General features: G+C 37.8%; 1 protein-coding gene across 9 annotated transcripts; it reads left to right on the forward strand.

The window, feature by feature from the left end:
- Positions 1-952: 952 nt before the first annotated feature.
- Positions 953-15,816, forward strand: LOC117750110 (muscleblind-like protein 2a). Of its 9 annotated transcripts, none has more exons than XM_034561064.1 (10): positions 956-1,234; positions 4,523-5,222; positions 7,297-7,461; positions 7,542-7,772; positions 7,859-8,113; positions 9,666-9,719; positions 10,075-10,225; positions 10,535-10,570; positions 11,315-11,415; positions 12,020-15,816. In XM_034561064.1, exons 2-10 carry the CDS (start codon positions 5,049-5,051, stop codon positions 12,032-12,034), a joined length of 1,182 nt encoding a protein of 393 aa, XP_034416955.1. In that variant the 5' UTR covers positions 956-1,234; positions 4,523-5,048; the 3' UTR covers positions 12,035-15,816. The 9 variants fall into 9 exon arrangements, with proteins under 9 accessions (XP_034416958.1, XP_034416955.1, XP_034416952.1 ...); XM_034561062.1 differs by lacking the exon at positions 956-1,234 and adding an exon at positions 2,689-3,001; XM_034561067.1 differs by lacking the exon at positions 9,666-9,719 and having other exon boundaries at positions 953-1,234.
- Positions 15,817-16,179: the final 363 nt, after the last annotated feature.

Raw genomic sequence — 16,179 nt, forward strand, 5'->3', positions numbered from 1 at the left:
ATTAGCACATATAATTTGCTGTAAGAACGCTAGACAATTAGGTGGAGCATGGCCATCACTGTCACACTATAAAATTACAGGCTGCTGATCTTTTCCTGTGTTCTGATGTGTTCAGACAAACTCCCATATAGTAGCCTACCACTTTAAATCTGGAAACAAGGAGGTGCTCTCCATATGTGACAAGAAAAAATAGCCAGACAACTTTGACATGCTTTGTAAAGTGTAGCACTAAACAGATAAGACAGAATGTCAATATGTGGCATTGACATATCGTTATTGGAGAACTCTGTTATTACACATAATAGAAACATCTTCCCAAGTCTGTGGGCCTCCCTCTCACTTGCCCTGACTCATCTTATCTGGGTTAGCATCCATCTTATTTGACCTTGAGCAGAGCAATAAAGCTGGGCTACTACTTTGCGTCTTACACTGATTATACAAGTCACAGGGTTCTTAGAAAGCCTTTCATTATCAATAATTCTCATTCAAATAATTTGTATATACAACTCTTCAAGGCTCAGGGCTACATCATCACTAAGTATTACACATTATTGGGAAGAGTGTTGACATCACACTATTTTTGTGAATATAATAATTCTGAGAATATACTTCGTTTATTAGATAATTGTATTTGTTCGTGAAAGCGTGTTCTCAATAAACTGATCAAGAAAAACTTGTTTTTTTTTGCTGTTCCCTTGGTAACAAGCAAACCCTTGCCCTTTCAGTCTACTGGCATTCGTGTGGATCGTACCACTTTTCCGTCGTAGGGGGAATGCTTAGGGAGAATAAGTTATAGAATGGTCTCCTTTAGCCAAAAGATGACTACGTTAGAATCAACGTAATGCATTTACAATATAATATTACATGTTGTTTAATGTTCTATATTTTAAACGTTATATATCTAATTATCGATAACCTATACGCCTCTTGGCTCACCCCGGGAAACACCGTCATCACATTAAACTGACGATCGTACAGTAAGCTGTCAAAAGCTTGTTGCTTAGCTTAAATCTGTGCAGTGCTACAGTAAAGTAAAGAAGAAACGAGGTCGAAATAACAAGCGGCATCTCTATGAACAGAGCAACACGTGAAACGGGTTGTCGAACAGACATTTCGGAGGCACTTGACATCTGGTTTTCGTGAACGTTAGTCCAGTTGGACTGCCGTGTTGTCTGTCCGAGCTGGTGCGTGATCGCCGTTTCCTCCGGGAAAGCGGTTCATCCGTGATGATGAGGTAAGCAGGTGCGCTCCTCAGCTAACAGTGCTGCTAACGCAAGCTAATAAACGTCAACGCTCATGGTAATGTCCTCTATACTATTCAGACCCGTGACAGCGGTGTCTTTAGCTTGCTAGCTAAGTATTCGTGATTAGCTAGCTAAAGTAGCCGAGGATGAGAATGCAAATCAGAGACTGACCGATAACGTTGCTATCTTCGAAGTGCCCAAAACCGCACACGACGTGTGCAGACGACGGTGGCAGGTAACGCTAACGTTAGCTGGCGGTCATTGGAGTGCTGTTGCATTTTCTGCCCGGTTGTTAATCGAGAGACATAAGGTTATCTGTACAGTATACACAGTAACGTGGTAAGGGCGGGACGTCCATTATCAGACAACCGATATTTATGTTTCCCCCCCCTGCATGAAATGTGGCCCACAGCCCTATTCAGACGATTTAAAGTTTCTTTAAATATAATTACAATTGCACAAAATGCGTTCTGTGCAGTGACCCGCCTCTGACTGTATATGGCAGCATGCGTCAGAAATAAACAAAAATGAACATTTTGAAGTACTACTATTCAACAATTTAAAAAAGAATCACCAGGAGAAAATGTCAATTTATACAACACAAAGTCAGCGTTGTTAACACAATTAGCTTGTCATCTTGGGATTTGTCATTCTTCACTTCACATGTAATTCCCTTTTGAGTGAGAAGTAACATATCTGAAGTCAGTATGCATGGGAAGTGAATTAATTATTTATGCCTCTTAGCAAAATCTAGGTGCATGATCTTGGATCACCACCATGTTATTAGAGGGGTTTGCAGATTTTTTGGGGGCATGAAGATGCTACACAAATGTGTATTATGAAATACAGTATTACCATATTTTGTATAGTGGGTAAGTTGTATTGCATGGCAAATTATTTATCATTTGTTATATTGCATACGTTAGACGTGAAATTATGGATTCAACAGTAAATATAATGTGGAAAACTTTTACAGTTAGTTCTTCATTAAAAAAAAAAGAAAATAAACGTGGATAAACTCTGTCAATATTAAACAACTTGGCTTATTAGGGAGTTGTACACAATTAAATAGAAACATACTGATACTATTTTGTGGAGCTATGATTAACTGGCAATATATACTAAATGGTGCTTATAACATAGGCCTATATTACATAAATTGTACTAACTTACTTGCAGAGCACTGTAAATTGATTTGCCACATGTTCTGTACATGGTGTCATTCTGGCAAAAGGTGTGTATAGTGTTAATAGGTATACCATTTATGGTGCCTATACTATAAGTGTTGAATTCAGTCTCCTTTTAACTAATTACATTTGATTCATAAAGGGTCAACTGCCTGCTCCAAACTGTGAACAACAGTGCATCAGCTCCTGGCTTTCTATTGGCTGATTTCTGACTGGGCGGGCCTTCCTGGAGGTTGGCATCCAGACAGGAAGGGGGGGTGGCTGGAAATGTTTCAGCCAGAGTTGGACAGGCTTACTCTTGTGAAGAGAAAATCTTTGGTCACTGAATCTGTGGAACAGGCAGTGGATTAAAAGCTGTGGTTATGGTCATTATATTAACAAGTTAGCTACTCAAAAGTTGTATCTCTAACCTAAATTCACGATCCGGAAAGAAGTTCTTTAGTGCTACATGAAGTGAGGGAGGTAGGTTTTCTTGCTCTGTTTCCTGACTTGCGCCCAAAGGAATTTGCTGCAGTATGCTGTGGGAGAGCATGCAGTAAAGCTGAGCGGCTGCTATAGCAGAAGATCTGGGTAAACAACAGCAGATTTTGTTTTGATTATGTGCCTTTTGAGTCTTTGTACATGTGTAGACCCTGTTACTTGCTCCAAGTGGAGAAACCTCGCAACTATATGTATTCTTCTCATGAATTAACCACCTTTTTATGCCCGCTCAGCAACTTCCTGTGTGTTTTACCACTCCGTATGCTAGTCTGACTACCCTGTTCATGGTGTATGTTTAAGCTTTATCTTGCTTCTGCTTTGTTGGGCAAAGAGTCAGCATATCTGATGGTAGCAATTTTGCAACAAGCACTCGTGTCTTTCTACAGTATTAGTAAATAGGAAGTGACACATTCACAAACTTGAAAACAAAGTTATAGTGATACATAACTGCATTTATATGTGATTTATAATGAAATCTAATTTCAATTGTCTGTCTTTTTTGAGTGCACACTGCTCAGCAAAATGTATTTTGAATGTAATAACATAACATCCATCTTATGGCCCTGTGGATTGGATCTTTGAGTATGTTTACGTACTATTATTGATTGATTGATTACCATGACACCAGCTATACGTCCCAGACTAGCACAACAACTGTTGCTGTGTGTTTCTAACATGGTTAACATTGTTCATTTTTATTGAAGAGGCATGGCTGGAGCTACCTTTTGCAACATTAGGCTGGAAAACATCTAGATGTTCATTGTGAGATGTTTGTGCAGACACAGGGTGTCTGAGAGAGATCTACATGATGAGGAATTAATGTGGATGAAAACCCAAAATCGCAAGAGTAGTACAATAAGTGGAATTGGAAGGTTAGGCCTCACTGAAGTCAATGGGCAGACTTTAATGCAGTGCTATTGTCAGTCTGTACGCAGCCGTAGCTTCCAAGATGCTGACTGCTAGTCAGCTTGGTAATTTGTTCAATACATTTTAATACTGGCTGCTGCTCTGAAAACTGACTTTTCTTAAATGTATTCCACGCTTATAATTGTGTTATTCCCAGTTCGCCATTAGTGTTTGACTTGTCAGGTCTATTTAAAACGGCAACTCGCGATTATTTTCATTTCTTGAGTTTTAATCCACAAAATGTCCATCACAATATCCCAAACTCCATGATGATGTCTTCAGGTGATTTTGTTTTGAGCAACCACCAGTACAAAACCAATAGGACTCTGTTAACAGGGCTTTAAAAGAGACAAAAGCAGCAAATGCTTACATTTGAGAAGCTCGAAGCAGAGAAGGATTTGGATTTCTGTTTTGGAAATGACTTAAATAGTTTGGTCTTTTTTGAGTCTAACATAAATAAATATAACTAGACTAATGACACATTACACAGATTACATTTGTTATTGCTTGACCTAATATTTTTTTCGGTGAACTGCTAAAGAACAGATGTCTCTAGAGAATGTCTGTTTTCAATAGAAGAAAGCACATGAGATGTTATCAGTGTTTATGGTAGCTCTAAATGTGCCAACTGTAGACTCATTTCAACATGATTGTAAGTTCTGTGTGTATACAAATTCTGTAATATACATGCTTTTTGTCTTTCAGATCACCAACAAAAAGTGCCTTTGAGAACATATCCTCGACTTAAAGTTGGTCCGTCTACATTGCCGGCCTACGCTTTCATTAAGGCCAGACTCAAGCACCAACGCAGGATACCTCAGCTGCAAGTCCTTTGCCACCACTCTGAACCACAACAACACCTTAAAACACTGAAATAGAGTCACAATATAAGAGGACAAATAATAATAATGACCTCCGAATGTATGACTAAAGTGACAAGTCTTCATTAAATTTCCCCCACTTGTCTGATATTTATGGTCACCATCATTTGTGGAATACCCTCTTGAATGTGTCAGAAACAAATGCACATCTGCAGTGTTTCCTCTTTCCTTTTGATGGGTGATTTCTCAGTGATTGGCCAGCCATCTGATCATTCTACTCCGGCTGATGGAGGACTCACCAGGTTGTTTTAAAAGAGGACTTTGCACATAAAGCCAACCCCACAGCTTTCGGTGTACGAGGCACAATAGATTAACTTAAAACATTTAATTTATGATTATAACCTTTGGTCATGGCGATGAACATTTCTTCAGTAAGAGACACAAAATGGCTAACTCTGGAAGTCTGTCGACAGTTTCAGCGAGGAAACTGTTCACGCAGTGATGAGGAATGCAAATTTGCTCATCCACCGAAGAGCTGCCAAGTTGACAATGGGAGAATTGTTGCCTGCTTTGACTCACTGAAGGTAAGAAATACTGCACACCCTCATATAAATGGAAGTTATTACCTGTGGCCCTGAGTGAATGGTTTCTCTTATTGTATTGAGCCAAATCAAAAATGTTATTTTTCCATTGTTATTTTATTTTTGCAACCTGTGCTCTTTGGGGTGCATGTTCCATCTAGGTAGCCTTTCCTATCAGAACCAGTTAAACCTGCAGGTCTACCAAGTTTACAGGGATAAAAACGGGACATGGGTCAGGGCGGGAATTGTTTTAATGATCCCTATAATTCACAATTGTCTGCACTGCAATGTTTGATAATATACTGTATAGAAAGGTTTCAAACTAAAGATAACCTACTGCTAAGCTCTTATCTTCCATCTAGCTCCAGTTTTGGTTTAACCATATTTAAAAAGCTAACAGATACCTGTTAGAGGCTGGATTACAGCCAGTGTGTTCTCCTGTTGGCTGAGTTGCCTTGAATGAGACTAAGGCTGCCTTAATCCAGTCTCACATATTCACTATCACTGCACAATGCAGCTTTGCTCCCAGGATTATACTCCTGTTGAGTCATCGCCTTATCTCCTTACTGTAGGCACTTCATACACAGCACAGGGCCTTTTCTGTGGTCAGGCCTAAGGTTTTTAACACACATTAACTACTTTAGTCCTTTTCATTTTTGCCCTCCAAAATATTAAGATTCACTAACTTCTTGACTTAATGTTGTTGCCAACACAATAGAGATGTTGAATCCCTTTTGGGGTTAGTGATTTTAAAATATATAAAGCCTTGTTTCATCTTATTTTCAGAACGCAGGATAACCTAGAATCACATTTTGTTGCGAGGATGGAAATTAGAGGTCAGCTCGCAGTTGTTGCAGTCATGTGACGATGTTACATTAATCTTTGTCTTTTATGAATAGACTTTTGTCTGAGGAGTCATCAAATGTCTGTTCCTTACATTTCTACTGATATAATGTCAACTGGTACTATTGTATTAGCTGTTGCTTACCCACAGCCTTCATTTACTAAAGGACACATAGAACTAGCTGCCAAAGTCGTGCTTCCCAAACAAATGTTGTTTGCTCTTACTTTGCAGTTTCTGCTTGTCCAATGGCATTTTATTGACGGACGATTAATTTCAGGTCAAAACAATTGCCGTCAAAGTTCTCTGCCCATTTTCCAGTTACTCCTAACAGACTTAACTTTATTATACAGATTGTGCACATGCTTTGCTAATGTAACTGGTATCTCATGACTTCCATTCAAGCAGGTGAGGCCTGTTGATACACAAACTCGAGCTGTTTCCAGTTGCTAGCTCTCACGACTCTCAGACTTCTAATGAGAACACGTTCATCGCTTCATGCAACTCTAGCTACACACTGACAAATGTAGTTAATGCAGCTTCCTCGTCTAACTCGGTTTAACTAAGTCCTCCATTGCTGTGGCAGAAGAACCTTTATGCCAGTGTATTACGCAAGGCATACTTTCACTTCATACTTAAAATCAACTATAAACTAGAACGCTGTATAACAATAAAACACTCAACATTAAAAGGGGGGTGAATACTTTCTCCTGGAACTGAACTCTCCTCAGCTATATCCAGACTAATGTTAGTCTGGATAATAAATAATGGATAATTAATATAAATCTCTTGGGAGAAATGCAAATGATGTGAAATTAGTCAACTTGATTTGAATATTAGGGGCAGGGGAAGCTAACCTCTCATTATGCTAATGCAGATGCTTGATTGACAGACATGATATTGGTAGGCTCATCTTAAAGTCTAAAACGAGATAGTGATACTAAAGCGCATTTATATTGGCACATCATCTACATCCAAAGCTAACATTCAGTGCCACTATGGGAAAGGACTTTTATGTAGGTGAGAAGTTCAGTTGTGGAGGTCGCTGTGGTGGATAGATGTGTATCACTGACTTTTATGCTGGAAGAGGCTGCTTGCATCTCATTATAGACCAATAATTAAAGCCATTGTTTCAAAGAACACCTGTAATAGTTCAATTATTTAGGTGATTACTACGATCATCTTCCTGCAATCTTAAGTGTTCTTTGTGCCTTTTTCTATTTTCCCTGAATGCAGGGCCGATGCTCAAGAGAAAACTGCAAATATCTTCACCCTCCTTCACACTTAAAAACCCAGTTAGAGATAAATGGGCGCAACAACCTCATCCAGCAAAAGACAGCAGCAGCCGTGCTTGCCCAACAGATGCAGCTCATGATCCCAGGACCCAGCCTGCAGCCTATGGTAAGGTCCTCATAATCATTAACATCTACTTGTGTTATGGTGCTTTCCTCATTTGTAATATGTTACCTTTTCCCACATAGCCAACATTTCATGTTACACAGGGGCTGGGCTCAAATTCCGGTCTCGGTTATGGTTCATACATGACACCTATGAGCCACGGAATGAGCCTCATCCCAACAGACAACCTCTCCAGCACCCCGGTTCTTGTTTCTGGGAACCCTTCTGTCGCGGTCCAGAGCTCCTCCTCCTCCTCCTCCTCTTCCTCTTCCTCTTCTCCCTCACAGAAGCTGCAGCGTACAGACAAACTAGAGGTATACATGCACCGCAAGGAGTGATCTGTACATAATCTGGCTAAATGCTGAATTCTTAACACAGTTTTTATAATGGCTCCTCTCAGGTGTGCCGCGAGTTTCAGCGCGGAAACTGTGCAAGAGGGGAGACAGATTGCCGCTTCGCTCACCCCAGTGACAGCCCAATGATTGACACCACAGATAACACTGTCACTGTTTGCATGGACTACATCAAGAGCCGCTGCTCCAGGGAGAAGTGCAAGTATTTTCACCCGCCTGCACACTTGCAGGCCAAAATCAAATCCAGTCAACAGCAAGGCAATCACACAGTCGTGGCAGCCCAGGCCGCAGCTGCAGCCATGGTAAGACAGAGCCTTATTCAGTTTGCACAAAAACACACATTATTCTGCCAATAATATGGTGTTTTTTGGTGTAATTGTGTTTGCCATGACATCACTGAATGTGGAGCACTACATTTTGAGAAACTATGATTTGTAGTGGCACAGGTAATGCAGTGGCATAGTATGCCCTTAAATCGTACCTGATGTATAATCATAGATGGGAAATCTGCACTTTGTCTGTTTCTCTTCTGATAATTAGGAACATAGATTACAAAGAAGGATAAGATAAGATTATAATGATGGTAGTTGTTATCGAGTCCTTGTAGTAAAGGACCTGTCAGTCAAATTCAGAGCTGTCTTGCACTTTGGATTTTTTTTTTTAATGGAGCTGTGTTAGTTGCTGACATTTCAAGGCTAATGCCTTTGAACAGGCCCAATGAAAATATGCACATTTTCTATGTTGGCACGTGCACCAGGCACTTCATAGACAGAAGCGTTGCTATATTGCAGTTCACTGAGAAATGGCTTGTTGAACAGTGTTGTATAGTGTGCAATGTGCTATTTATTATGCATCATTGTAATGGCAAAGCCCTGTGATAACTGCCTGCATGAAAATGTGCACAAAAGAGCAAAGTCATCTGTTATGTATTAAAGACCAACATGACAGTTTCCCTTTCAGAATTTCTGACGTTTCTTGGTTTGATTTCAGTTTTAACATTATTTTAAAATCAAAAAGGCATTTTCAAGCCTCTCACCTGCGATATGGCAGTTGGCTTCAGTAAAATGTGCTTCCCTTCCCTTCATAGATCATCTACGTCACATTTCATTGACATCGTTTTTTTTATGGTTACTTACATTTACATAATATTTTTGTTGAATGAAATTTAGATTGTATTTTAAACTCACAGAGGCAAATTATGGTGTACAGTACAAGGAGAGAAGGCATCTGCCATCCCAACAAAAATCTTAGTGTGACTAGTAAATAGAGCTCCGCATTCTGTGTGTTATGACATTGCATACATGGTTATTTCAGCTGTTTATTTGTGATGTTGCCTTTGGCTATTACTCATAAAACCAAATCATTTTTCATTTAACAATCAAAACGTTCAGTGCTCGATGTGCATTACATTGTTATCCCTTCCTGAAAATGTGGTAAAATATGTGTATGTATTTGAAATTCTATAATGTTTCAAGTAAGTGGTAGTGTCTTGATTACAATTAACAAACTCTGAGTAATATTATACTGATCAATAGACAGTATAACAAATATACAATATTGTGCCCTGTCATTGTGAATCTGTTACCAAAGCTATTGATTAACTGTACATGTACATCTACTTATGAAGGAGTCTTTAGCTAGCGTGTTCGTTAATTGGTTATTTTGGTTACTGTGCATGAATATGGTGTTTTATGTTGTATACTACATTCAGATTATTTTGTTTTTGTTTTCCCCTTCTCACCTATCCACAATGCTGTCCCCCATGACGCACCTCTGCTTGCTGTTACCTGTATGTTAAACGCTTGAATCCCATTGGCCCACTGCCATCATGTGCTCGCTGCCTGCTATTAAAAGACTCAGTCGACTGCCAAAGCAATGAAGCGATCCCTCGAGGCAACTGTAGACCTGGTATTTTCACCTTTTGCTTTGGTTGTAGCTATTAATTGTACTGTATTAACTTTTCATTTTTGTCATTGTGATTTAAAGCTTCTTCAAGTCTCATATAGTCTTTGTGTACACAGTCATCATCAGTAGCTTTTAAATGCTTAATTTGATAGATTATTTAAAGTTTTTGGTTATTCCATTCATATTTGTATCCTAAAACATGCCTGATTTTTCCGCTATGTGATAACAATCACCTTTTATTGTGTAGTTGTGTTTGGCGTTTTTCCCATATTTTTGTAAATGAATACTAAATATTAAGTGTAAAACGTAGATGAAGAGAAAGTGTTGGTGTGTCATGTCTTCTCTTGTTTACTTGCAGGCCTATCCCTACAGTATTCCCCTACCAAAGAGACAAGCTTTTGAGAAGAGCAGCTGGGCCAACTCTCTTCTCAGCCCCAGTTTTTTGCACTACCAACAGGCTCTGGCCAACTCACAGCTGCAGCAGCAACATGCTGCGTTTTACCCCCACGGTGAGCTTCTATTCTGTGTGGATTCAATGTTAAACAGGAATTGTATACACCGTTTAAAAAAAAAAATTTTGATCCGATGTGTGACAGAATTATTTTTCTGGGGGTAGATGTACTGCATCACAAATATCTTTCACACTTTTCTTGTGACTTGCCTTAAGAAATAAGATGTGGTATTTTATTGTAATCAATCTGCATATCTTTTAAATCTATCACCATGGATCTCAATTGTGTATGCTAAGCACACCAAAGATTTATTCATGTGGTCTCGTGCTAAATTGTCGTCTCTCTTTCGTTTTGATAATCACACAGGTTCTGTCTTCTGCATGACTCCCGCTAACAGCATGGGTAGGTCCTCTCCTTATTCATCATTAAGTATGTCTTGTTATCAATATAGAATGTGTGTGTGTGAAACTTTTTGGAATTTGTATTATTACAGTTTAGAAGAGCAAAACAGGAACAGCATTTAAAACACATTTAAAATAATCAGATTTCTCTATATATTTTAGTTTCTGTTGCATATTTGTGTGTTTTTGTTTTATAATCAATTATTGTGTTGTGTGTGTGTGTGTGTGTGTGTGTGTATTTACCTTCTTATAATATATCAAGAATCCTTTCTCAAACATCACTTTAGGTAGTCAAACAGAATATAAAGAATTGATGGCAATTTGGTGGGTTTTGTTTTGTAGAATTACCCGGCACCATGGATTAGGAAATTTGATCAGCATCCCTTAAATTCATTTCAATGATTTTTATACTTTAAAATGTTTTACATTACTCCTCAACTATCTTTATCTGATCTATCTTTATTGATCATATCTGATGGCTTTTCTGTAAATCCTGTTTCTTTTGGGATGTCAAATTATGGACAGATTTCCTAATTCTATCTCTTATCAGCTCTCCTTTTATGTTCTGCCCTGCTGTCTCGCTTTGCTGTGTGATCACATGCCATCTGCTGGTCTAACCCAATGATGGCTTGCTGCTAATGTCATATTGTATTTGCCTGGCAAGAGAGAGAAACAACATTGCTATGGTTACCATAATGCTCCACCTCCCCTTTTCATTGCTTTCATGGTTCCCTTCCTGAAAAAGTCCCCATGATGTACAGTGCTGCGCCTGCTAGTGTCTCTGCAGCAACTACTCACGCCACAAGTCTCCCCTACGCAGCAACCGCGCCAGCACCAACCAATCAGGTTTGCTCCTTTTTTAAAGCTTTATAAATCCTTGAGCTCTGAATAAGTGCTTCATCTTTAAATCAGGGGAGTTGCGTCATCAATATAGCATTTCCCTGCTTGTGTTGCTTGTCATTCAGCTTCATCTACCTGTAGACCGTCAGTTAAACCACAGTAGACTGCCTCTCACCCTTTTCCCTAATGACAGACGGTACACAGAGGTCTTCCATCTGAAAATAGTGGCCTTGCATATATTCTTTATTGCATGTGTTTTGCTTCGTTCCATCTCAGTGTCTGTTTCGTTAATTAATATGCAGTCAAAAGGTTCTCTGAATACCTAAACACAATATTAGTGTTGGTACTTGTCATACCGGTTGTAGTTGTATTAATCGTACTATTATCATATCTGTCCTGATTAGAGTTTAATTTTTGTAAATTAAACCGTAATGAGACATCTTTCAGGATGTAAAGCTGTGTGTCTGTATACTATTTGTCATATATATATAAATATGAAGAGTTTAGGGGGTTACGGTATTTGTTTCATTTCATTTTATCAGTTGTATCCCCATCACAATGATGATTGTTGTCCAACCGCTAAGTGTAATGTATTTTGCTCCTGGAACAGATCATCCTCAAGTAACCACCAGAAACGGAAGTCTGTGCCATGTGGCTGCTGTTAAAGACGCCAAACAACTGCTCTGTAAATATTCTGTTAACACCACACACAACCTACAACAAGCTGCATGCTGATAACATGTGATAGACATTGCTTTGATCTCTCATAATAAATTACATAGCTCAATTATTAGGATTATACTGTGTTATAAAAGATAGAAGTGTCACAGAAGATCATTGTATGCACGGACCTTTGCACCCACATGAACTTGCATCCTCAGCAATGTGTATAAAATCCTGGTTTCTATTTCCTAAACGAACTCTGACAACGTCAGAAGTGCATTTCGCCTCTTAATCAGATGAAATGCAATGTGTCTACAGTTCACATATAGGAGCCTCATACATAAAAGTTACCTTTTCTGAATAAACCCAACCAGGAAACACATGGAAATTACACAAAAACAGGCAGTACAGATACAGTAGTAACACCTTAATATTAACTGATATGGAAACAAACTTACAGATTATAATTATGTAAATATTACAAGAGGAAGACATAAGCAGGACAGATATTATCTAAAAGTCATACATGTTAAGACCATGTGAAAAGGAGTCCTATATGAGAGATTGTTCAAATTGTACCCTCAAGATATTGAGCAACAACTTGTTTTTCCTTTCTTGAATGTGTAATGTAAACTTTTTTTTTAATTAATGATTGTTTATCTAGTGCCAGCTTTAATTATTTCAAACTAACTAAAAACACACCACATTGTAAAGATTACAATAGTTTCCTTTAAAATGTTGTTGGTCCATCCATATTGTTTACCCTGTCGGCCTCTGAGAACAGGATCAGTGCTCCACCTCCTGGTGTGCCTTTGCATTGCATACACGGTATGTTTGCTGAGGCAAAATACTGTATAATCCATTTGCTGCAGATACGTTTTCTTTAAGGCAGTAAAGCAACAATGATTCAAACATTTAGATTTTCTCTTTATTATAAAAAAAACTACATTTGGATTATCTTGTCACAGAGACGGTTGACTTGTTGATGTATATGTAAGTGGTTTGGACTTCTGGAGCCAGTTTCACAAAGATAGACTTTGGTTTAGGTCAAACTGAGTCAGATGTCAGATGTCTAATTGTATCCCTTGCACAAAGTTATCTAGTTCTTTCTTATCTTAAGTAAATTTCTTACAGAGTAACCTCATAAATCCGCTCAGCAGAAAATACTTTGATTCAAAAGTTACAAGGACATTTACCTGGGAAACTTCTGCAAAGAGTGTAAAAAAAAAACATCCGGTCGTATAAAATCTCAGTAAAGTGTCGAGCTGAGAAGTGGCTTCTTGATGTGGCCGGGCTCAGTCCTTCTGCTCACTCGTCAAAACACTAAAATATCTTCTCTTTCTCATTACTCACTTCGCAATAATGTTAGAAAAACATCAAATATGAGCCATTATTTCCCCTTCTTTGGTAGTTTGGTGCCACCGGTCAGCAGGTGTCACTGATTGTTACCATGGAATTATCACAGGGGGGCTAACTTGTTCAGGTTAAAATAAGCCCATCTTTATTTTTGTGAGAAAATTAGCAAATTAAGGTCTGGCCTAACTCTCAAATGTTTTTGTGAAACCGGCTCCTGCTTCAACTTGGGCAGATAGAAGTTAACTCCACTTAAATTACTCAACTTAAATTATTAAATTACTACTGTTTATATTCAAACTAAAGTTCCTGTAATCGTATAAGAGATGAGTTGAGTAGTGTGTGAACTGTTAGTCTTAATGTTACAATCAGTTGTCAGTACTGTAATATCTGAATGTTATAAGTGCCTGAAGAATTGTGCAGATGAGGATATATGTGCATATTTAAAAGGCTTTGTGTGAAAAATCACTACGTTAAATCTACTCTGCTTAAGTCACATTTAGAAAGAAATGTTTTGCAAAGCTTTGTTAGTGCATTAGTCATTTGATTTTCACTGACGCTCAAACTTGTATGAGTGTACTATGTATGAGAGTTACTATCCAGCTTAATTTCATTAGTTCCAGTTTAAGATTAAAAGTGCTTCATGCACTGTAAAATACTTTATGTAGTAAAGTAGAATTTTAAAGAGGTTGAGGTTTCGTGAAGTTAGGTTGTGTTTGGTTGATACCACATTATGCAACGACCCTACTTTGTTTGAAAGTGACAGCAGGCGGACTGGGTATTGTGTCTGGTTTAGTGAAAACAAAACGGATGTAAATCACTCATATTTGTTACGTTCTCTTATACACCTTTCATGTACATTTGAGTTCCCTGTTTTAAAAACGGCTTCTGCGGATATCAACCTTTCCTTTTAATGTTTCTGATGTCTTTTCAAGTGACTCATATAAGGTTTTTTTTGTTCTTCTTTTTTTATGAAAACGTGTGCGTGTACACTTGTGTGATTTAACTCAGACAATCCACCAAGAGATATTGTTCACTTTTTTTCTTTTTCATTTGTCGTGAAAAGGTTCATACATTATAGGTTTGAATATAAGGAGTATACTTGCATATGTTAATAGTTCAACATTAGAAAAGAACACTTTTAAAATGTAATCTCTTCTATTTTATGATGAATGTAATTTATTAAACTGACTTTAGCTCCGCTGGAGGTTCTTCAAAGGGCCTTGATTGTTGTATTAGCCTATGATAAGCCGTCTTGTGTCCAGGGATCTAATGTTGGAGCAAAGAGAAGCTATATTTCATCCCTGTCACTGCCTTGTCACCTGTGAGGGACAACAGCCTTCGTCTGAGCAAGGCCATAGAATTGCTTTTTATGTACAAAAGTGAATTGTACAGGCCACATTTTACGGAAAGTAACTTTCATAATAGTGTAATAATAGTTTGTCATTTAATTGTGTTGTTGGAGCAATCTGAAGTCGCAGTGATTAAAACTATGTTTGAAGGGGATGACATTGTTTTTTTCCGCCTCACAAAAACACATTAGATTGTACTTTCAGATGTTTGACTTTATGACGCCATGGTGAAACACTGGAAGTGATCCAGTGCATGAGAATATATTTTGAAATGTGACTTTTGTGTTTGGGTACCACTGCATGTTAACATCTTGCAGCAAACATATAATCCACACTCAGAGAATCTGCAGTCAGGTGATCTGGAGTTTACGGTTCAGCAGCTGTTTGAACCTTAATTCTCTTTTCATAATATGATTGCTTTCAAAGTTTAGGTTATTATTAGATTCATGACATGTTTTCCCCTATTTATTTTACCTGCAAATAAACACATAGAACCGAATGTTTGTTTTCACCTTTTGGCAAATAAGCTTGAATGTCATGGATCCACCTGCACATGGAAGTTGTTTGAGATTTAGATCACCCAGTCAAAAAGATGTGGACAGTAAGAATGTTTGGTCAGACTTCACTTTCTCAACAGGACATGCTTTTTGTGAACTTTGCCTTATCTTTAATCTGTTCCTGAATTTGTATTTGTTTAGTAATTATTAGTTATATATTGTCTAATAAGTAAAATACATTTAACTGAACTTTTCTGGGAAATTATTGTAAGACAAGTTTTGAGTTTGAGGCCAAAATGACAGTTTGTAAAATAAACCCTAAAATGATCCTGAGAGGACTAGCATCAATTCTAATCACATGGCGAAATATGCCAGTACCATTCTGTTCAATCCAGTCCTGAATATAAACTGTCCCCTCTTTCTTTTTTTTAAAAACTTATTTTATTTGTGTATAATTAAACATTTCATGTTGATAGTTCTGCTTCTGTAAATTCAAAATGGTGTAATATCTAATATTGCAAATAAATGTCAGTTAAATGCTGTGATGTGAGCTCTCTTGTTTGGTTTTGCACTTACATTTATTTTTTCTGAATTGTAACTGCAGTCATTAAAAGACCCTAATATAAAAGCCTGTACATGTTGTTGATTGTATTAGACACCTGGCTCAAACTGAATGTGAATCTGAAATATTTTGGTAAATAGAGCATTTAAATGTAATAATTACTACAAGAGAAACCCATAACAGGGAAATCAGACAAGAAGAGAATTTAGTTTTATAAATTATTTATTTGTATGTGAGTCTTTAATTTAATTGTAGCTGCTTTTGTTTATACAGCACATGAGGCAATTTATCAAAATCCTGTACTTGGGCAAAGAAAATCCTTTAAATTAAATTGAAAAAAGAA

Source organism: Cyclopterus lumpus, chromosome 21 (genome assembly GCF_009769545.1).
Source record: "Cyclopterus lumpus isolate fCycLum1 chromosome 21, fCycLum1.pri, whole genome shotgun sequence".
Taxonomy (NCBI): domain Eukaryota; kingdom Metazoa; phylum Chordata; class Actinopteri; order Perciformes; family Cyclopteridae; genus Cyclopterus; species Cyclopterus lumpus.